At 35.9% G+C, this 23,520-nt stretch overlaps 1 protein-coding gene across 6 annotated transcripts in view; it reads right to left on the bottom strand.

Annotated features, from left to right (window-relative positions):
* LOC124233049 (unconventional myosin-IXa) overlaps positions 1–23,520 on the bottom strand; it is a 289,642-nt gene that overhangs the window by 163,804 nt on the left and 102,318 nt on the right. For all 6 annotated transcript variants that reach the window (XR_006886963.1, XM_046650076.1, XM_046650077.1 and 3 more), the window contains 4 exons: positions 19,906–20,022; positions 16,709–16,843; positions 7,175–7,296; positions 1,158–1,299 (listed from right to left, as the gene is read on the bottom strand). Coding sequence is in view for 5 of the 6 variants with exons in the window: in XM_046650076.1 (XP_046506032.1) it covers positions 1,158–1,299; positions 7,175–7,296; positions 16,709–16,843; positions 19,906–20,022 (516 nt within the window). In the remaining variant the exon portion in view is untranslated. The remainder of the gene's footprint in view (positions 1–1,157; positions 1,300–7,174; positions 7,297–16,708; positions 16,844–19,905; positions 20,023–23,520) is intronic.

Raw genomic sequence — 23,520 nt, 5'->3', positions numbered from 1 at the left:
ATTTTTTACATCCTCTGCTTAAAATATTTTCATGGCTCCCTGTTATAATTTCAACAAAACCCAAACTCCTTTAACCTGGTCTAAAGGCCCTGAAGAACTAATTTGCTATCCATTCTCTGAATTCATTTCATGCCACCTGCTCACTATAATCTAGTTACACAAACCTGTTCTCAATTATTTTAACATATTAAATTCTTTCCTATCTCATGGCCCAGAATATTCATCATCTCAACTCCTCACCAAGTAAATGTTATTTCAGGCCATCTCTCAAAATTTAAGTTTCTCAGAGAGGTGTTCAGGGATCTCCAAATTCAAAACCCACATTTCGCTACTTTCCCTCATAGAACCCACTCATTTATTTATAGCACACAGTTCCATTTATCTATATTATACACACATGCACATGTATATGTGTATATGGAGAGCAAGGAACACATCTATCTACTTTATCACTAGATCATTCCAAACACCAAGCACAGGGTCTGACACATGCTCTTTGTTTAATAAACACTTACTGAATAAATGAATCAGTAATAAATGAATAAGTGATCTTAATTTTGACTCTCATCTCAAGGCGCAGGAGAAAACATACTGCTCAACTATTCCCCATATCATCACTGCCTTGCCTGGGAAATTGTCTTAAATGACAAGTTGAAACATCAAAGGTTGAAGGGTAATGGGCTCATGAATTACAAACAAGAAATGGACAAAATTATGAAGATTCCCTTCCACAGGAGTTAAAGGGTTTCAATATGTTCTTTAGGAGTACAAGTTCACAAACACCTAATGGTGCATGAAGACATGAAGCCTCTGTCAGGTCTCAGGGATGTAGAGAAGAGAAAAATTCAACAAACTATCTAGATGAACTAGTGAGTTTAAGACATAATGATGCAATTTATTCCTTAAGATCTAAAAAGGCCATTAGAATGGACTAGCATCAGGGTTATCTATAAGAGGGAAGCAACAGAAACATCACCTAAGACAGTAATATAATGCAAGTTAGAACCTGAATTTTAGTAATATCCTTATAAAATGTCTCCAACTGTTACTGATCAAGAGCCTCCACAAACTACAGAGAGGGTATTGTAACTGGGATGGTGATATAGTCAAGAACACATCTCTGCCCTGTAGGCATAGCCAATGAGAAATTTACTGACCTTTACTCCATATTTTACTTTCCCGGCATAATGCTTTATGATGAAAGCAGGTTCCATCACAGCTGGAAATTCAATGTAAGAGTTCTCCTCATGTTGATGCTTAAATTTGTCTAGCAGTGTTTGATTTGTAGCCTGTGGAAAGCTGAATTAAAAACAAAAACAAAAACAGTAAAGAAAGATGCAGCACTTAATACACTCTTTTTAAAAAAATACATTATAGGGGGGCCGGCCCCGTGGCTGAGTGGTTAAGTTCGTGCGCTCCACTGCAGGTGGCCCAGGGTTTCCTCAGTTTGAATCCTGGGCACGGACATGGCACCGCTCATCGAGCCATGCTGAGGCGGCGTCCCATATACCACAACTAGAAGGACCCACAACTAAGAACACACAACTATGTACCTGGTGGCTTTGGGGAGAAAAAGGAAAAAAATAAAATCTTAAAAAAAAAAACTAACATTATAATTACATTGCCATCTAACACATTTAGCAAATTACAAAGAGTTTCACCTATATTAACTGTCATAACAAGGTTAAAAGCGAGTATAACAAGAATTGGTGTTCCTATTTTATAGATGAGGGATCAAAAGTTGTGATTTGCCTAAATGCACATTTTGCTAATAGTAGAACAGAAACTAATTTAGGTCTTTAGACAGTCGGCTTAGGTTGCATGGTGCTGTACTACCGTAAAACCTGTAGAATAATAAAAACTAACTCGCATGTTTTTGGAGCTGTGAAAATTAATAAACAGAAACCTCATTAAACTGGAGTCAGGAGGCCAAAAAGGGGAGTTCTCGCATTCTACATCGATGACTGCACAGTCCAACAGGAACAGGTTCAGGCCATGAAAGACTCACAAACTCAGCCAATGAAAAGCTACTAGACATGGAGCTCTCAATTCCTCCAATGGACTCTGTTTATAACAGACCTCTCAACTTCCTCTTCCCCTATATAAGAGTTTCTCCTCTCCTTGTTGAGGGGGACTCTCACATAGTTTGCCATGGTTGCAGACTCTGAATTGTATTTCGCTGCTGATCCCCAATAAACCCACTTTTGCTGGAAAAATAACTAGCTGTCTGTTTAAGGTCAACAGGGCCAAGAACTTCCAAAAAGAGAATGATATCTCAATTTGGACAGTTCCTTTAAATCCAGTCATTTTTTGTTTTCCTACTACTTCATATATAAATTAAGTAGTAAGTCTCTTACCTATACAAGTTCCTATATATTTTTCTATTATTATTTCAAATATACATCAATGGGTTTGTACTCACTGATGAGCATTTCACGTTCAAGAATCAAATAATATTTATTGAGATAATTATATAACAGCAAATGCAGAAACATAAAAGTACAGAAGAGAAAAAAAATCACTAGGGGCTGGAAATAACAAAAAGGTTAACAGAAGATGTAGGAGGCAATTATGCGCTAGAATTAAAGGTTGGGAGGAGTTTCAAATAAAGGAAATATCGCTAACAGAAAAAGGAGAAAGCAAGTCATCTTTCAGAGAATAGTTTCATTTAATAGCTGGAATTTTAAGAAATAATGTGACATGAAGTTATAAAGAGGCTGAATACAAGATCTAAGGTGTAAAAAGGATTCCAAAATTACAACAAAAATAATCCATAGTATGTATTGGAATCAGGAAGGATAGCCTTTGGTGTCAGATAGTCATAGTTCAGATTACCAGTTCTATCTGTGACCTTGGGCAAACTAGGTAACCTTCTTTAACAACTGGTTTCCTAACCCATAAAATGAATATAAGGCAGTATCACAGTGCTACTATAATTAAATAACTCTAGTAAAAACATCTAACACTAACTGACATCTACGTTTTTATGTTGCCCAAACTGCCATTTTCCTAGTCACCTAGGCCTATTTTTGCATTCAAATACTATCCCTTCTTTAAAACACCTCTACCATCTAGCTCCTCCTCTCCATTCCAGAACTCTAAAGCCATTCTAGAATGGATTACAACCCTTACAATTTCAAACAGAGAATACAGCAACAGCCTCTACAGCCTCAGTGATTCTAATCTAACCCTGTTTCAAGTCACCAAAGTATCAAAATAAATTGTCTCACAATAGTGCTTTAATCATGTGCCTCCTCTACTCAGAAAAATTTATGATCACCCAAAGAGATGGAACCCAGGCTCCTAGGCATAGACCAACCCAACCTCTGGAAACTTAGGCCTCACTACTCTACAGCAGAATGCTTCCCTTCAGGAAGGATGCTCACCTCATTGTCTCTAGATAAGGGTTTATTTATCTTCTAATCCTCAGAGTAATTGAAAAATTTGTGATTTATTTTTCTCTTACTTTTAAATGGAGACAGGAAATTTTCAAAGGAAGAAGGACAGACATGAGAACAGTTTTATTTGTTTATTTTTATGATTTTTTTTTTAAATTGCGGTAACACTGGTTTACAGCATTAGATAAATTTCAGGTGTACATCATTGTATTTCGATTCCTATGCAGATTACATCATGTTCTCCACTCAAAGACTAATTACAGTCCATCATCATACACACGTGCCTAGTCACCGCTTTTGCCCCCCTCCCTCCCCCATTCTCTTCCGGTAACCACCAATCCAATCTCTGTCTCTATGTGTTTGTTTGTTGTTGTTGTTCTCTTCTACTTGTGAGTGAGATCACATGATACTTGACTGTCTCTGACTTATTTCACTTAGCATAATACCCTCAAGGTCCATCTAAGTTGTCATAAATGGCTGGATTTCAACGTTTCTTATGGCTGAGTTGCATTCCACTGGGTATATATATCACATCTTCTTTACCCATTCGTCCCTTGATGGGGACCTAGGTTGTTTCCAAGTCTTGGCTATCGTGAATAATGCTGGAATGAACATAGGGTGCATGTATCTCTATACATTCGTGTTTTCATGTTCTTTGGATAAATACCCAGCAGTGGAATAGCTGGATCGTATGGTAGTTCTGTTCTTAACTTTTGAGGAACCTCCATACTGTTTTCCAGAGTGGTGAGAACAGTTTTTATTCCAAACAAGGAAAGATGGAAAGTAAGCTCACATGTCCTGCATTCAAGAAACATTTATAGATACATACTACATTATCAAGCAAGACTTTAGAACATTTTCAACCTCTCTTTACAGGTACATGGCAGAGGGAAATCAGACATTATTGCTCATTTCAAAGCTCTTCATCTAGTGTTCTCCAAAGGCTATCTGCAAGGGTAGCCTTAGATTAGTGTTGCTATGCATATAAGAAGTACCTCTGGAGCTTTCAAAAATACCAATGCCTGGACCCCACCTCCAGTGATTCTAGTGAATTGATGCTAGGGTAGTGACATGTCAGTAATATTTACAAGTTCCTCAGGGAATTCTTATGAGCAGGCAAGACTGACAAAATGCTGTCCTAAATGAATGCCCTGATCTTAACTTCAGTTTGTTAAAATACAGCTTCTGATTCAAACATTTGGGGTGGAAGTCTGAGATTACGCATTTCTAACAAGCTTCAAGGTCCGGCCAGAACTGTCAGCATATTACACTTCAAGTACTATAGGTATGAACATCCTATTGATACCTAAATTTGCTTACACTATTTCTCCTTTCTAAATTCCACACTGCATCCTTTAGAATCTAGCTTAAGTAACTTGCCCAAGGTCAAACAACCAGTAGAGAGCAGAGACAAGATTAAACAAGACTTCTGACTTCAAACCTATCCATCTGATACACTATATACACACTGAATGAAGTAGGAACACCACTAGGAATATATTTCATATTATATATCCTTTATAGAACAAAATATTTTTTAGAGAAAAAAATACTCAGTTTAAGTGATTCACAAAATAGCTCTTCCTAAATATGACTAATTTATTTTCAATTTCTCTTTATAAAGGTACATGGCAGAGGGAAAATATTTCATGCCTTTGCATCTTCTGTGATGTTAAAGCATAGAGACAAAAGTGGTCTATTTACAAGGGGAGGTAATAACAATAGGACTAACTCATAAAGTGATGAAAATAATATTATGATTTATTAAAAATTTTTATGGAAGAGTGAACATAGAAATATAATTGAAGGGATGATTAAGAGGTTTTTCAGTCCAGTCTCCAACCTACAACAATATCCTGACAGATGATGCAAAATAATTACTATAATGGGAAATTTCATTACTTTATGAAGCAACTTGTAATCAGCTCTAATGATTAGAAAGTTCTTCCTTATACTGAGCCAAAATCTGTCTCCCTGTAATTTCTGGCCACAAGGCTTAACCCCAGAAGCTTCTGGGTAACAACAAAGAGATGACACTCTCTTCACTTATATCTATGTGATATAAATGGGCATATTTATGTGCATTCAAATACTATCCATTTCATATATTTATCATATAAATGTGATATAAAAAGGCAACATTTATATCTATGTGAAGTAGCAACTGACCAGAAAAATACAGTCTCTGTATAAGATGTAGACTCAATGAAATTTTGCTTAAAGAATGACAGGCCAAACAAGATCCTTTTGCTCTATTAAAGTTTTAATTATATATCCACTATCTCAATTGCTGCTCACAACCTCCTTAAGACACACAGCAGAGAGCACTATCATTTATCATCATCATTTTCTTTTTGCAAGCAAGAAAACCGAGGACCAAGGATACTAAAAGATTTGCTGAGGGTACTTAATAAAGATGGGATACATCCTGAACTTCTGACTATATAGCCTAAGTATTATGGAAGAAGCAATGTCGGATAATACTTCAAAGTACAAGTTTATTAGTCAGAAATATCTGGAGGTTTTGAATCTCTAGTCCATCATTTACTGCCTATATGACCTTTTTCTCAAATTGCTTAAACTTTTTTGTTCTTTTGTTACCATAAAATAGTTCAAAAAAAAGAACTGTTTATCATTTCATTATCAGCCACAACCATTCTCAACAATAAATATCAAGATCTTTGAAGCTTTCCAGAAATAAAGTACACCTGAGCTAAGGTATGCACACAAAGTTAAGAACCACTAACCTTATCATTTTATAAGAGATATATATGTTTCAGGGCATATACAGCAATACAAGAAACTTCTACCCAACTTCGGACACAAACTTAAAATATTTTTTGTGTTAACCACATTTTTACTCATTTAGATTAATACACCCTGGTGATAGAGTGGGTAGATGTAACTGTTAGCAGTCTCCTTGCTAATATATTTGGCATTCCTCCATATTATATATCTATGTAACAATTATGAGTATTTATGGCATATTAATCGTGTGACATGTAACTTACCATACAATCCAGGATAACTAAACTGGACAACAGGCATAAACTTTAAATTCTCCCATGCAAACCTGATGTATGGTCATCCTACCTATGATATTAAATCCCCAGTATTTTATATTCTAGTTTAATGAGTAAATATTAAGCTGGGAATCAGGTGACCTAATTCAATTTCTAAGTACTTTATTAAAGAGCCAGAGAAAACCTACTAATACTCCATCACTTTGATTTCTTCAATTCCAGATCTGCCATCTCTTAGGATAATTTAACTATAAATACTTTATAGAGCACTGAGAACACTCTGGAGGATGCTATATGAATCTTTATTTCTAAAGCTTATATATAAGTTTGATATATTGAACAGTGTTGACAAGAAATGGCAAACAATTGGCATATATTGCCACTTATCACCTGCACAGACATAGCAGACATCACTAATCTATAATGATATTCTTTTCTGCTAAATTTGAAAACTGCAAATAGATATCATATCTAAAACTCAATTCAAGAAGAGAGGAACACTTAACGACAACAAAATGGCAACAAATTTAACATCAAAGTGACTCTGTAGAAGAAATCTGGAAAAACTTAAGGAAAAATGAGTTTAGAAGTGAAGTCTATCCAATTTTCCTAGAAACACAAAAACACATGCAAAAAATGCAAACAAGGGAAACTTTGGCTCTTTATTTAATAAGGTAAGAAGAAAGTTTAGGACTTCAGAAGACATGAAAAGCCCAAATGGCCAATAACAAAATTGAAAAGAATCATACTCACTTGCTTTCTTCATCTAAAAGATGGAGCAGTCCTGTTGGTTTCTTGCTAATAAGATTTATGCAACAAGTATTATCAATATAATCTATATTGTGCCAGCTGATACCTTCAGTTCTATATTCCTCCTAGGAAATAAATTAACAACTTATTCATCTTGCAGAAAATAACAGATATATGATAATAAAGGCTAAAAAGCTTTTACCAGGCTTAAAAGAATAGTCTAACTTTTCTCTTTTGAATCAATAATCCAGACAATAAAATAATGTATAATTTGTTGTATAAAATCCTGATAGAATATATGTCTGTCTCCTTTAACATGCAATCAAAATTTTTTATTCAAATCCTATTTGGGATACCATTCAGATCAAAACTGAGGGCTGATTTGTTTTAGCCACACTATCTGATGACTGCACTAAGAAAAAATAAAACGAAGAGGGGCTGGTCCCATGGCTTAGTGGTTAAGTTTGGTATGCTCCGTTTCAGCAGCCTGGGCTCAGTTCCCAGGAACAGACCTACATCACTTGTCAGCAGCCATGCTGTGGCAGCACCCATACACAAAGTAGAGGAAGATTGGCACAGACGTTAGCTCAGGGTGAATCTTCCTCAAGCAAAAGGAGGAAGATTGGCAAAAGATGCTAGCTCAGGGTGAATCTTTCTCAGCAAAAAAAATAAAAATAAATAATATGAAGAAGCCTAATCTCTCCCACATGACTTTAAGCCATCAAAAAGGACTATTTGTCAGATGATCAGCAATGAATTTAATGAAACAATGTCTGGGAAAAGTGGAAAACCATCACCTCCAGTAATCACTGATATAAATCACATGGAATCCATACATACTTAATTTTGGCAAAATAAAACCCTTAGCATATTTTCCCAAAAAGGGGTGGAGGTGGGGGTTTCAAATTCCAAGATTAAAAAACTCAAAGCTCAGGCCTTAAGTAACTACTCAAAACCCTTCATGAAGCCCCCATTATTTCTTACTTTTTCTTTGTCCTGGGAAATATTCTTTTACTTATCCCTGTGATGCTTGTACTTTTAAACTGTTTTTCAGAAAGATGCCTCTGACAATCTAAAAGAGATAATTCTCTACACTGCAGTAATATTTAGGCACCACGTAAATATCCTGTTCACCTGATGGTTTTAGTATTCACTGATAACACTTGCACACTTCTCTGCAAAATGGTGGTTTTGCAAAATCGTGATTTTGTAATTTATCATTTTTTAGTAGTATTATTATCCTATAAAGAAAAATGGGCCCTAGTATAAACTATAGTTACTCTAATTGGGAAAGGTAAATGCTTATTTCTTTCCTTTTAATTAACAATTTCACAAGTAAGTAATTGCTATGTAAAGGTCACCCCAAGTGGCAGTAGGCAAGATTTATTTTTCTCTTTCTTTTTTCTTGTAGCATGGATCAAAAGCGTACTAGACAGTACAGGCATATGGATGTTTGTAGACATTATCAGCAATCCAAAATCTCTCCTCATCCCCTCTTCCCAATGACAATTCAGACATTCTTGCCCAAAGTTTATTATCTCAACTTCTAATACCACTGAAAAGATTTGTCTGTCTATAAATATTATATAAATAGAATCATACAATACATACTCTTTTCATCTGGCTTTTTTTCTTTTTATTCAACATTATATTTCAGAGACACATCCATCTTGTAGGATGCATCTAAAGTTCATTGATTTTAACTGCTGTAGAACACGGGTTGTGGAACACCAGAATCCCTCATTTATGCATTATTTATGGCTGCTTTCTCAATATAACAGCAAAGCTGAGACCATAGGGCCTAGACAACCCAAAAGACTTATTTATCTGGTCCTTTACAGAAAAAGCATGCCAAAATCTACTAAAGAGCATCGGTTCTCACACTTTAATGTACAAAAGAATTACAGAGAGCTTGTTAAAACACAGACTGCTAGGACCCATGCCCAGAAGTTCTGAATAAGTAGGAACAGGGTGGGGTCCGGTATTTGCATTTCTAACAAGTTCCTACGTAATGCTGATGCTACCAGAAAGGGACAGTAAGGGAAGAATAACACTTTGAGAACCAAAGCTATAGAGTATTTATATACAATTTATTTACCCATAGTACTATTAATAGACATTACAATTATTCCCAACTTTTGGCCATTAAAAATAATGTCATTATGAACATTTCTGCACAAAACTTCCGGCGTGTATTTATACACATGTTGAGAAAACACAGGCTTACAAACTACACATGTATAACCTCAGCAGATACTGCCAAACAGCTTTCTAAAGTGGCTGTACCAATTTATGCACCTACCATCAGTGTATGGGACTTGCCTGTGCATAGTATCTTATACTTGTATTTTCGGTCTTTTTCATTTTAGTTATTCTGGTGAATGCCGAGGGGTATCTCCCTGCGGTTTTAATTTTAATTTCCCTAATGACTAATAAGTGAAAACTCTCCTATGTTTACTACCCATTTGGATGCCCTCATGTGCCTATGTTCATGATAAAAAAACTCTTAAGAAACATCCTTGCCTTGTTCCAATCTTAGGGGAAAGCATTCAGTCTGTTTCCAGTAAGTATAACATTAACTGTAGGTTTTTTGTAAATGCCCTTTATCAGAAAGTCCCCTCCAAACCTAGTTTGCTAAGGCTTTTTTTTCTTTTAACATGAATGGATGTGTCATTTTGTCGAACGCTTTTTATACTTCTATTGAGAGCACTATGAGTTTTTTTTCTTCGTTTTGTTTATAGATAAATTAAATTGATTACTGGTTAGATGTAACACACAGTGGGGAAAAAATTCCACTTGGTTCTCACATATTATCTTTTTACGTATCTTGCTGGATTTAGTTGGCTAATATAAGTGTTTAGAAGTTTTGAATCTATGTTTATGAGCGAAACTGACATTAATTTCCACTTCTAAAAATATCCTTGACAGATCTGGATATCAATGTTATCCTGGCCCCCTAAAAAGCATTGAGAATCGTCCCCTTTTATTCTAGTCCACATAAGAATTTATGTCAAACTGATAGTTCTTCTTTCAATCTTGGTAGAATTCACCAATAGAGCCATCTTGGCTTACAATGTTCTTTATGCAAAGGTTTTTAATCAGATATCAAATTTCTTTAATAGTTATAGAATCAGATTTTGTATTTCTTCTGTGTCAGTTTTGCAAAGTTTTTTCTCATAACATTTGACAAGTCTACTTATGGACATAAAGTTGTTTAGTGTATCCTATTATCTTTTTAATATGTGTAGGATCCACAATGACGTTTATCATTGGAAGTCTGGTTATCATTGGAAGTCTGGTTATGTCCCTTTGTCTTTGTCTCTGTCTCTCACTCAGATGAATTTCTTGAGGGGTTTATCAACGTTATTAGTCATTTCAAAGTATGACTTTTGACTTTGTTGATCCTCTCCCATGGTATATTTGTTTTTGCTTTTATTTAACTTCCTCTTTTATCTTTATTATTTACTTCTTTCTTCTTTCCTTCACTTCAGTTTGCTGATCTTTTTCCAATTTGTTGCAAGGGATACTTAGATCATTGCTGTTCAACCTTAAAATGTTCTAACACCTATAAAGTCTTCCTCTAAATACAACTTTAGACACATTCTACAAGTTTTAATATGTAACGTTCATTAAGTTCAATGCATTTTCTAATTTTTCAACCTCTAGGGTACTTTGAAGTACATTTCTTAATTTTTAGTCATACAAATATTTTCCAGTCATCTTTTTTTCTTTTGGTTTCTGGCATAATTTCATTATGGTATTAAAATCTGTGTGATTTTGATCCTTTGAAAGTTGACCCTTGTTTTATGGTCCAGTATATGAACAAATTTTATAAAGTTTTTGCAATTATCTACATATGTCAAGTAAGTCTTTGCTTTAAAATTCTTCTAGGTCCTTATTTGATACAGACCATAGGCCCAGGGAAACTGGCATTCTGACCTGAAGGGCAGGCAGGATTAGGTATCCACAAAAGCACCCACCCTCAACCTCTGGGTGTTTTAAATCTGCTATATCCTTACTAATTCTTTTGCCTGCTTATTCTATCAGATATTCAGGAAGGTATGTTAAAATATTCCACCAAAATTGCAAAAATATGTTTCTTTTTTAGTCATTAACTTGTGTTTTATATACCTTGAGGCAATGTTAGGTACCTATAAATTCTGAATTATATACTTCCTGATGAACTGATTCTTATAGCATTATCAAATATTCCTTTTTATTTCTAGCAGTGCTTAAAATATGATACTAATACAGCTATACCACTTCTTTTTTTGTTGTTTGCTAAATCTTTTTCCACCTTTTTACTTTTAACCTTTCTGTATGCTCATGTTTAAAGTGTCTTTCTCATAAGCAGCAATTTAGTTTTGTCTTATATCCAGTCTGACAACCTTTGGCTTCTAGCTGGAGCAATTAATCTATTTATACTTAACGCAATCAGTGAGAGTTGTAGGATTAAATCAACCATCTTACCATTTGCTATTTGTCCTGCTTTCTTAGTATTGCTTTTATTCTTCTTTCTCGTTTTCTTTTGGATTACTAGAGTTGTTTTTACTCTACTTACTCCCTATATTAACTTGACAATTCTATATTCTTTTACTATTTGGTGGTTATCCTAAAATCATAATATACATCCTTAACTTATCAATATCTAACAGAAAAAAATCTTCTACCACTTGGCATTTAATACAAAGATCTTAGAATACTTTAAATTCCATGTAATCCCTTCCTGAATTGAATGCTATCATACTCATGTATTTTAGTTTAACATAAACATTAAACAACAAAAGGTATTTTACCTTTGCCTAATTTAGTTAATATTCAATTTAGATTCACCTACTTTTTTACAATGTTTATTACTCTTCATTCATTCCTGACTCTCTGAGCTAAAACGGGGATAATTTAGAAACTGTCCAAATAACATACTTCGGTTTTAAGGAAAATACCCCACTGTCTTCTGACACCCACTGTTTCCCCCGAAAGACTGACTTCTAGTCTTATTGTTGTTTCTTTAAGGGTACTGTTTTCACCCCCACTCTGGCTGCTTCTCAGATTTTTTTTTGCTTGGCTTTGGTTTACCATATGGTTGTCTTTGTACTTCATGCTTTAGATTCTTAGAGCTTCTCAAATGTGTGCTTGTCGGACTTTTTTGGTTTGCGTTTTAAGTTTTGGGAAGTTCTCAACCACCACCTTTTCAAATATGGCTTCTATTTTGTTCTCTTTCTTTATCTCATATACATCTTTACAGAATTCCTGTTACATATATGTTAGACCTTTTCATCATACCCCCATATGTCTTTTATACTATCTTTATTCTCCTTTTTTACCTTTATCCATCAGGCTGGGTATTTTCTTCTGGCCTATCTTCCAAGTCACTAATTTTCTCTTAAGCTCTATCTAACTAACTATTTAAAACTATCATTGTGTTCTTAATTTTACTCTATTTTTTAGCTCTAGATTTTCCTAAATTTGGGGGTTTTTTTCCTTCTTCTTCTTCTCCCCAAAGCCCCCCAGTACATAGCTGTCTATTCTAGTTGTGAGTGCCTCTGGTTGTGCCATGTAGGACGCCGCCTCAGCACAGCCTGATGAGCATGCCACATCCGCACCCAGGATCTGAACTGGTGAAGCACTGGGTGGCCAAAGCAGAGTGCGCAAACTTAACCACTCAGCCATGGGGATGGCCCCCAGGATTTTTTTTTTTTTAACAGTTTGTAGTTCTTTAATAAAAATACCACTTTCCAAAAAAATTTCTTAAAACCATTGTTACTTTAAAGTTCATGTCTGACAACATCATTATCTGAATCCCCTATGATACTGTCTATTGTCTCCTTTCTGTTGGTTTTCATTCATGTTGGTTTCCCTTCCTATATGTCTTTAAAAAAAAATTCTGTTAAAAATTTGAATGCTGGATCTTCTATTTGAAAAAACTACAGAGGTAATTTCAGCACTAGGATGATCTCTTCCTCTGCTGGAGATTAAATTTGCTCTTGACAGGTGGCTAAGAACACTACAAATTCTATGCTATTTTAACCCAATCAGAAACTGAGATGATTTTAAACTGGGCTTCAGCCCCTATGATGCCTGATCTATTTCTGTTTTACCTTTACTCCTAAGATATAACCTTTAGAGGCCTCTACCTAAATCCTGTGGAAGTTAACAGGGAGCACCTCCTTATTCTTAAATCTAGAGAAAACCCTGTTACAGTTCTCAGATTCTCAAAGTCTGGCTCTTTCAAAATCAGTAGCCCTCTACCAGAACAGAGAAATGTCTCCAGAAACAAAGCAGTCCCCAAATGTTGGGCTCATCTCCCTGGGTTAACTTCTTATAGCACTAAGCCCTGTAAAACTTCACTTATTTGAAGGTACTTTAGTGCATTCAAATATATTTTGTCCAGTTTTTTTAACTGTTCTGCAAGGCAAGTTTGGTAAAAATTTCCCAGTCTGACATCTCCAGAAGTGGGATAGACAAAAGAAAGAATCACTAGATTATGAAGTCCTCCGATAAGATCTTTACACTCTAAATTTTCTATCTTCAAAGCCTAGCACAGTGCCTCACACACAACTGTTATTCAATTTACTGATGAATCAATGACCTGAAGGATAATTCTGAGCAAGTAAAGGAAATTAGAAGACAGCAGTGTTAGAAATAATAGAAAATATATATTCAAATCAAAGAAATCTCTTTTAGTCTGTCTCTTATTCTCTTATCTCTACTAAGACATTGATTCAGGACTCAGAATCACTCACCCACACTACTTCAAGTGGCTCATACATCATGTCCTTCCCTCCATTTCACCTCTCTTCAGTCCATCTTCCACGGCTCCAATTCAAGCCCTCTGCTAAATATGCTTCAAATAGCTCCTCATTCTCCAAAAGAAAAATTCTAACCTTCTCTGCACCACAAATAAGGCCCACAACTATCTGACCCTAGGCTATTTCATCAAACTTATCTCCCTTCATGTCTCCATCTTTATATCTGGTATTTTAGCTATATTAACTATTTTCAGTTCATCAAAAGTGCCATGCTGTTTTATGCCTCACAGTTTTAAGGATATTGTTACCATTGTTTAAAATATCTTTACTGCACTGACAATTTGGTAAGCTCAACCTTCTCTTCAAAACTAGATTCCAGAATCACACGTGGGAAATCTTCGCAGAAGTTCAGGAACTTCTTATCAACTTTTCCTTTATATCACAACTTTACCTTATATCTGATTATAGCACTTATCCTGAATCACAATTATTATATCTCTCTCCCATCCTATATGGCTATGCATTACTTTTGGAAAAAAGTTACAGGTGAACATGAGTAATCGGGATTTTCAAGATGTTTCCTCCCAAAGTATCTTTGATACTTTTTTTATTTCTATTGTCTTTTTAAAAAAAATTTTATCTACTTAACTGATTTTCTATTCAATTGAATTTAACCAATAGTCACTGGGTACACCCATCTCACACTAGGTACCAGTGATAGACAAATAAATAAAACACTTAATATTTAAACTGCCTTAAAATCTTTTATTCCCAGCAAATCCATTTTAGATGGAAAAACATGGAGAGAGAGAGAAAGGAAGAAAAAAAACAGATGGGATGGGTGAAGAGGTGTAAGGTCTCTAAATTTTCCGTAAACTCTAAACTTTCCATAAATTACATCAAAAACACACCCATCACGTCACAAATTTCAGAATAGAATACTGAGAGTTGAAAGAAAAGAAAAGATATAGCTTACAATCTAAGTCTTCTGATCCATAATTCCACCACATTGCCCAAAATTATGATACTCAGGGTTGCAAATAAACAAGGATCACCCACCCCCTACTAGTTTTGAATATGTTTTCCAAGAACTATAAGGTTTTATTTTTATACATGGTTTTTAGGCAAGTTATTTCTTGTGGCTCCTCCATGTCTAATCTAGACTTCTAGAAAAAGTAAGAACAATCTCAGTTCACATTAAGAGAACATTTCTCTTCCTCAAAAGCAATTTAACCAATCTTCTGTTTAACAATCCACAGAGCAATTGATGCCTTACTTTGTAAAATACAGATCACAGGGGCCAGCCCCATGGCCAAGTGGCTAAGTTTGCGCGCTCCATTTCGACGGCCTGAGGTTCACTGGTTCAGATCCTGGGCACAGACCTACACACCACTCATGAGGCCATGCTGTGGCGGCATCTCACACAGAAGAACTAGAATGACTTAAAACTATGATATACAACTATGTACTGGGGCTTTGGGGAGGCAAAAAAAAAAAAGAAGAGGCAGATTGGCAACAGATGTTAGCTGAGGGCCAATCTTCCTCACCAAAAAAAGCATAAAAAAAAAAAGAATACAGAACAAAGTCAACAAAATGCTTCCTCCACTCCTCCAACACATATATCCATTTGCAAGAGTTAAAAAATACTAACTTAGCATGATCTAGTTAAAAGAACACTGGACTGAGGGAAGAGATCAATTCCAGCTCGGCTTTTGGTTAAAAGCAAGAATTACAGAGCCAGAATATTAAGGTTTGAGTAATAAAGCCAGAATAAAAACAGTACCTGCCTGATAAATACCAAGCACTACATAAATGTTAGCTAACATTATAACAAGACATACTATCTTTTAACATCTTTTGGAGAGTCTAGCTAAAAGGTTATATATTTAAAAACTTTAAGCATTCATCAAGACGGCCAGGACTAACACTGTTTGTGCTACTGTTAATCGGTCTCTACCACCATTTAAGCAAAATATAGGTGCTTAAAGCTAGGACAGAGGCCAACAAGTCCCAGTGATAAGGAAGATCCTTTTTTTCTTTCTGTTTTAGACCTGTTGTAGTTTTTCTCTTCATTTCATTTCTCAATCAATTCCCATGAGTCAAATGTGAACTCTGCTGCTGCTTCTGTCCTCATATACAAACTGAAATTATGAGCTACAATCTCAACTCGTTACTGACTTCCAACTTGGCTTGGAAAAAGAACCAACATCTTCTTTAACCTTGCATTTACCCTAAGAATTCTCATGGAAAATGATGTCTCACTCTTTCTACACTAACTCAATTTGAGCTTCTCACAAGAAATATCTAGTTACCCATTTCGGTCTCTCTACACTGTTCTGTTTTCTTGTATCCATACTCTGAGTTGCTTCAAGATTCTATCAACAAGCTCCTCTATCCCATCCTGGAACTAACAGACCAAACCAATCAAACAAGCATACTTAGCATTACACACAGTGGCCAGGCCCAAGGCAGGAATTAAAAATAAACAACACCAACAGAAACTTGAAAACAAATCCATGCATCTTTTCATTCAAAGGTTCACTCAAACAAACACATATTATTAAATCTACTTAAGGCCAATAAAAAAAATAAGAAAGGAAATTCTATATGATACGGCTCAACAACTACGCTCTGATTTGTCACTTGCTTACACTGATACGAAGACTACAATATCCATATTGAAATACAAGATTTAAAATGCTTATGATGACTATGACTCAAAAACTTGTGTGTGAAGTGGGGCTGCAGGGGTAGGAGGGGGCAAACATACATGCATTTAGGCACTCACTTGCTCCAATTTAAAAATATGCTGATTAAAGTAGTGTTGTAAACGTTCATTAGCAAAATTAATACAGAACTGTTCAAAGCTGTTATTTTCATAATCTTCAAATCCAAAAATATCAAGAACGCCAATGGACAAAGTCTGTAAAACAGGAAAGAATTATGTTTAAAAAAAAGATGCTCAAATTTATTTCATGAATAATAGCCACAATATAAACAACAAATGCTCAAAGTTCTACAGCAGTGCAGAGGAGATTTTTGGGAGGGCCGGTGTTCAAACAAAATACATCACAAATAAAAAGCATTCCAGTTCTCTTTATCTTCATCTTTCTTTTTATCCTAATTGTAAAAATACATCTAAAATTTTAACACATGTAATTCACTGCTTACTCTACAGAAATGTGCAAAGCAGGGTTAGTGGCCTGTTATCTCAGTCTCAGAAATCCCTAAACTCTAAGAGATAAGGGAATGGGGAAGTCAAAAGGTTACTTAAGTAAAGCTAGGCTACTCCTAACTCTGCCTGGTTATGCCAAGAGGACATTATAATTGTCCTATTTTAACTTTTATATCCTAACAGAATTCTTCTTTAGGAACTAAGCTAAGTATGTTTAATCAGCCTTGTGCAAGACAGGAACGAAACTAGATATCAGAATATGTGGTTTTTTGAAGTTAAACATTTTATCAGGGGCCGGGCACGGTGGCGCAGCAGTTAAGTGCATATGTTCTGCTTCAGCAGCCTGGGGTTCACCAGTTTGGATCCCGGGTGCAGACATGGCACCGCATGGCAAGCCATGCTGTGGCAGGCGTCCCACACATAAAATAGAGGAAGATGGGCATGGATGTTAGCTCAGGGCCAGTCTTCCTAAGCAAAAAGAGGAGGAGTGGCAGCAGATGTTAGCTCAGGGTTAATCTTCAAAAAAAAAAATTATCGAAAAAGAAATTGTTCAAAAGAAAACAGTTCAGTGGTTACCAGAGGAAGAGGGGTCAGGGGCGGGCATAGGGGGTGAAGTGGAGCCTTATATGGTGACAGACAAGAAATAATGTGCAACTGAAATCTCACATCAATGTAAACTACTATGAACTCAATGAAAAGTAAAAAAAATTACGGATTACATTTTTTAAAGAAAAAAATTGTTCGAGGTTTGTCACATTAAATAGTTATAAAAGGATTATAACAAAAAACAATCCTTTCTTCAACCTCAGTTTCGGCTCCCTAAAGTCAACAACACTCAAATCTTTTAGCTATTTGGTATGAAATAGTAATAGTATAGCACACAAATATTTATTCTTCTATTTCTTGATATTTTACTTCTAGAATTTATCTTCTAACTTCTTACTATGGTTGATGAGTATTCAGTTCTAAAACCTCCAAACCAACATTCTTGTCACTACCTCATCTCATTCTTTCTTTCTTTTTTTTTGAGGCAGATTACCCCTGAGCTAACTACTGCCAGTTCTCCTCTTTTTGCTGAGGAAACCTGGCCCTGAGCTAACATCTGTGCCCATCTTCCTCTACTTTATATATGGGACGCCTACCACAGCATGGCGTGCCAAGCAGTGCCATGTCCACACCCAGGATCTGAACCAGCGAACCTCAGGCCACTGAGAAGCAGAACGTGCGCACTTAACCGCTGCGCCACCGGGCTGGCCCCCTACTTCATCTCATTCTTAAAATACAGTTGTATGACAATTTTGGTTAAATAAAAACAACTTTTCTCTGCTGGTGCTAAGAGAGACACTGGGCAAATCAATGTAATAAGCGATAAATAGTTAAGAGATTTTTAAAAGTCTCCATTAAGAGTATTTTGTTTGATTAATTCTGTTGACTAATGCTAAGCCTTTATGAAAAACAGTGAAAATTATTATCTTCAAAAATAAGTCAATGTGGTAAATTAGATTGCAATTAAAATTAATTTTCTAACTGTGGTCTTACTCAAAGCATGAAAAGTTCATATAAAAGCAATTTTACATTTGAGACAATAGGATTAAGTAAGAAACATGACATTCCTAATCAGTCTGAAAAGGTAGACTATTCCATAAAAGCTGTTGGGAAATAAAAATGGATTTGAAATTATTAAAGTTAAATATCTAAAATCTGCCATATTAAAAAATAAATTCCAATTGGAAAAAAAGGCCTGAGCATAAAAAATTAAATTCTAAAAGTATGCCAATAAATATTTTATTATCTTGGGCTGGAAGAGGCTTCTCCATGGAAGAAACATAAATAAAACCCAGAACAATAAAGGAAAAGAATGACAGAATTAACTGCACAAAAAAATTTAAAACATATGAGCTCAAAAAGACAACATAAACAAATCTTAAAAGTCAAGAGAAAATATTTGCAATATATATCAAACTATGAGTCTCTGCAATATCCACAATGACTCCTAAAAAGAAATAACAAAAAGACAAAATGAACAACTTAAAAATAGAAAAAATATATAACAATATAATAAAAGATATAAAACATGAGAAGATACTTGACGTTCATCTATCATTGAAAAGACTGGCAATAAAATGGGATAGTCTTCCTTATCAGATTCGCAGATGAAAATAGATAATATCCACTGTGAGTAAAGGTGTAGGGAAATAGGTACTTTCATACAATAATAGTGGAAGTGCAGTCTTTTTTGAAAAGCAATTTAGCAATAGCTACCAAAATTTTAAAATGTACATAAATTATATATAGACACATATAAATGTATATAAATTACATTCTGAGGATTTTATCCTAAAGAAATGTGCACAAAGAATATTTGTTACATCATTGTATATAACAATACGACAAATTAATATATTTTTAATGGGAGAATTTATAGTACACATGCATACTATACAATATTAGAAAATTATTAAAAATAATGAGGTCTAGATATATTTCAAGACACACTAGGTAAAATAACACAAGTTAGAAACAATATAGATAGCATGATTCTATTTTTATGTTTAAAAGCAACTCTGTATATATACATCTACAGGAATGTAAGCAGATAAGAAAAAAGGTCTGGAAAGACACAGGGAACAACAGTGTCCCTGAATACGGTAATGAAAACAGAAATAAGGAGGGAAACAGTAGGGAATACAGATAAAAGGTGATTCTCACTTATTATTCCATATAATTCTGTGTTTTTAAATTTCATGTATTAACTATTTTACTAAAACAGTTTTCCAGGAAAAATATATAATAATCTAATGTATGTCTACCTTGATATTTTGCTCCAAATCTTTACTATTCAAAAGTGCATGATTAATCCGAAAAACTATCCAGTCAAACAAGGCACTATATAAGGACTTAGCCATGGAGTTCCTCACTGTCACAGCCTGAAAAGAAAGAAAAGGGTTAGGAATACAAGTGAAATTGGCAATAATCTAAGATATCATAACAAAGTGTGCTTTGCTCTCATGAAAGAAAGAAATCTTACTATCCTGAATTAGAAAGTAATTTTTCTCTCAATATATATAGCCTGTAATCGAAGTTTTCTATATATACTCATTAATTTAGTTCAACTCAGGGAATCTAGGCTAAAACTGCCATGAAAGATAAGGAAAACAAAATGTAGGTCACACAATTCAAAAATTTTACTGAAAATTGGGGTATATCTTTAACCCAGTAAAGAAGGTAAAATAGAAAGTTTACAAACAAATGAACCTTGCCAGCTAAAGTCAGGAAGAGTATTCCAGACAGAGGAATAAACCTGTGAGCAAAAAGGCATCAGTTATCTGTAGAATTTTAGTCAGACTCTTAAAAGTTAATTATAATACCACCACAATTACATTCCTGGTTGTCATCAGCTTGTCATCCACAGTGACCTCTAGAATTTCTCCATCCCAAGACAGAGTAACAATTCCTTCATTATCGAGTCAACGTAATTTACTTTTTCCCTCACTTTAAGCTTTTCCCAGTTTATGAAAACTACTGTCTGCTCAATTTTTCTGTAAATCTGAAACAGTTCTAAAAAGTAAAGTCTATTAGTTAAAGTAAGTTCAATAATTAGGAAGTACTACAATCTAAAACAAAGAAGGGGGCACATATCTTAGAGAAGTGAATCTTAGCACTTGGAAGAGTACAAATCCTAATAATTTATAGTCTAGGGACCTATTTTGAAGCTTGTATATTCAGGCACACATTTATATCTCTGCTCACAAGTTTAGAGGAAGTACAAGGTAATGATTAAGAGCTAGATTATCTTCCAATTCCAGTTTCTCTACTTATTCTAGCTATGTGACCTTGGTCAAGTTACTTAAACTTTTAGGTTGCAGTGAACACATTTGTAAAACAAAGATAATACTACAAACTGTCACATAGATGATTAATTTCAGTGAAAAAAAATTGTAAGCTTCAAGTTTCTAGACCACAAAATAATGACCTAAACCATTACCTACATAGGAAAGAGAAGACAGGTATCAAATTCTCTGTCTTCAACAGCAGAAACTTGAAAAGAGGAAAATGTTTACAAGTTCCAAGAGAAAAAGGAATGTGGCCCTAGGATTCTATACTCAAGCAAGTTATCAACAAATTATCTTTAAAATATCAATAGTAGAATATATAGACAGAATAACCATTCTGTTTTTCCCCAAAGGGGGGAAAAAAAGAATGAAGACAATCAGATCAAATTCAGCAAAAGTAAAATATTTTAAAACTAAATAAACAAGCATAAGACACAAAAACAATACAAAAAAGTAACAGTTATCACAATAAATATAAATAATGTATATTTTTAGTTAAAAGGCAGACCTTCATATTCAATTAAAAACTAAAACCTACATATTTGTGGTTTATATTAAGTACTATTTTTATAAAATATCATAGTCAGATGGAATCCAGATATACCAAAATGCACCAATAAAATGCCTAGTTACCCCATTACTCCCAGTATTAGACTTTCAGCCTCTTTTCTCTGAAATGCAGTCCTGCCTATCATGGCTTAATCTCAATAAGCCCAAATATCAATTAATATTTTCCCACCCGTACAGCTAAAGACTACATGCCGTATTATAACCATGTCCTTCTGGCCCTCTTCTGGGCAGGATGCCAACCATCAGGGATTTATAACAATCCAGGGCCTGGCCAACCTGAATCTTAACTTATCTCACTCAAAGAACATCACGTCTTGAAGGAACACAGAGCCCTTTCGCATGAGCTACGGTTCCGGGATGGCTAGTCACACCAAGGACAGTCCCTCTTGGCAAGCACTTTTGTTCTCCTGTCTATATAAGCAGCACCCTCTCCACTCGTGGTAGTGGTAACTCTGTCCAGCTGGCCTCCACTGGACACTCTCCACAAGTAAGACTTAATAAACCCTTATGTCTCATATGCTGTCTCCAGGTCTTTTCTTCCGACTCTCCACAACCTATCCCACACTGCTTGCCCAACTGGACGTGTGGCCAGACAATTGGTAAACCAGCCAGGAGACCGAGGAAACCCCCATGAGCACCGAGACTAGGGGCAATGGGAAGGGGAAATCTTCAGGGGAAATTCCAAGTTGGTCAGTGTCCTCATATGGGAGCCAGTCACAGCCCTTCTAGATAGACAGGGCCTACTGCATGAGTATGGGGACACCCCAAAAATGTCCAAGGGCCTAGAGGGAGTCCTGGGCATGAAAAATATAGGGAAGAAGAACTGAGAGGCCCAGGAAGCAAGTCCATGGAAAGAGGGTAACAGTGTACCATGAGTCTGCACATCAGGTGACAACGCCACCAGGGAACCAATAAGCAGACGAGTTAGCTCAGATCTGTCTCCTGGAAGAAGTGCCAGCCGAAAGAGTGGCAGAGTGGCTACACCAGAAGACTGGACACAAAGGACCTCACGGGCCAATGCCAAGGCCTGGGGCCTCCCCCTATGCAATGCTGACATAGTACAGATCTGCCAGGCGTGCCCTTCTTCTTCCTTGCTGAGACCCCAGGGCCACTCCCCAGGACACAGGCCAAATCACCAGAGGCAATCAGCCCACTCAACGCTGGCAGGTAGACTACATCAGGCCCTTGCCCCTTTCTGATGGCTGCCGATATACCCTTACCTGAGTGAACACGAATACAGGACTGCTGCAGGCATATTCTAGCAAACAGGCTACAGAAAAGACCACCTAGAGACCTAGAACACCTCTGCACTGTGTACGGTACTCCCATTGACATCGACAGTAACCAAGGTACACATTTTACCGGCCACAAGGTACAGATGTGGACTGACCAAATGGACATACATGGGCATTGTCACCTATCATACAACCCCACAGCCACGAGACTAGTGGAACAAACGAATGGCTTGCTGAAAAAATAATTAAGGTCAGAAGATAGGACCCTAGCCCAGTGGATGAGACGCCTAACAACAGCCGTAGATCAACTAAATGAACATGAAAGACACACTGGACCTAGTGTATATCAGATGTTCACACAAGAACCCAATACAACAGTACATCTACAGACAACAGCCCACAAAGCAGAAAAGCTACAACCATAGATAAGCACTCAGAACAACTTGCTTTTGCCTCTGCCAAAAGTACTCCCTACTGGGACCCACATGGTCACTTGGCCCTGGGACTGGCAGATGGAGCCCCACTGGTGTGGTCTCTTAGCCCCTAGGGGACAGACTTAGAACAGAATATCACAGTAACACCCTTTATTGTGGGAAGGTCACCCAAAACCTCCAAACTTACTAATCCAGGGCCTCTGATTCATTCCCCAAGGCAGTGTCATCCTTTCCCTCTAGAGTGTCGTTCCTCCCTTATCCTATACCTCTACAACCGTGTGTGTCTTGTTGGACAGTCATGACCTCCCTGTTTTAGTTCTCTCTAAACACCTTACTTTTTGTCCTCAGGACAA

This window comes from Equus quagga, unplaced genomic scaffold, assembly GCF_021613505.1.
Source record: "Equus quagga isolate Etosha38 unplaced genomic scaffold, UCLA_HA_Equagga_1.0 153_RagTag, whole genome shotgun sequence".
Lineage (NCBI taxonomy): Eukaryota > Metazoa > Chordata > Mammalia > Perissodactyla > Equidae > Equus > Equus quagga.
This window is presented reverse-complemented; position numbering and strand designations above follow the sequence as displayed.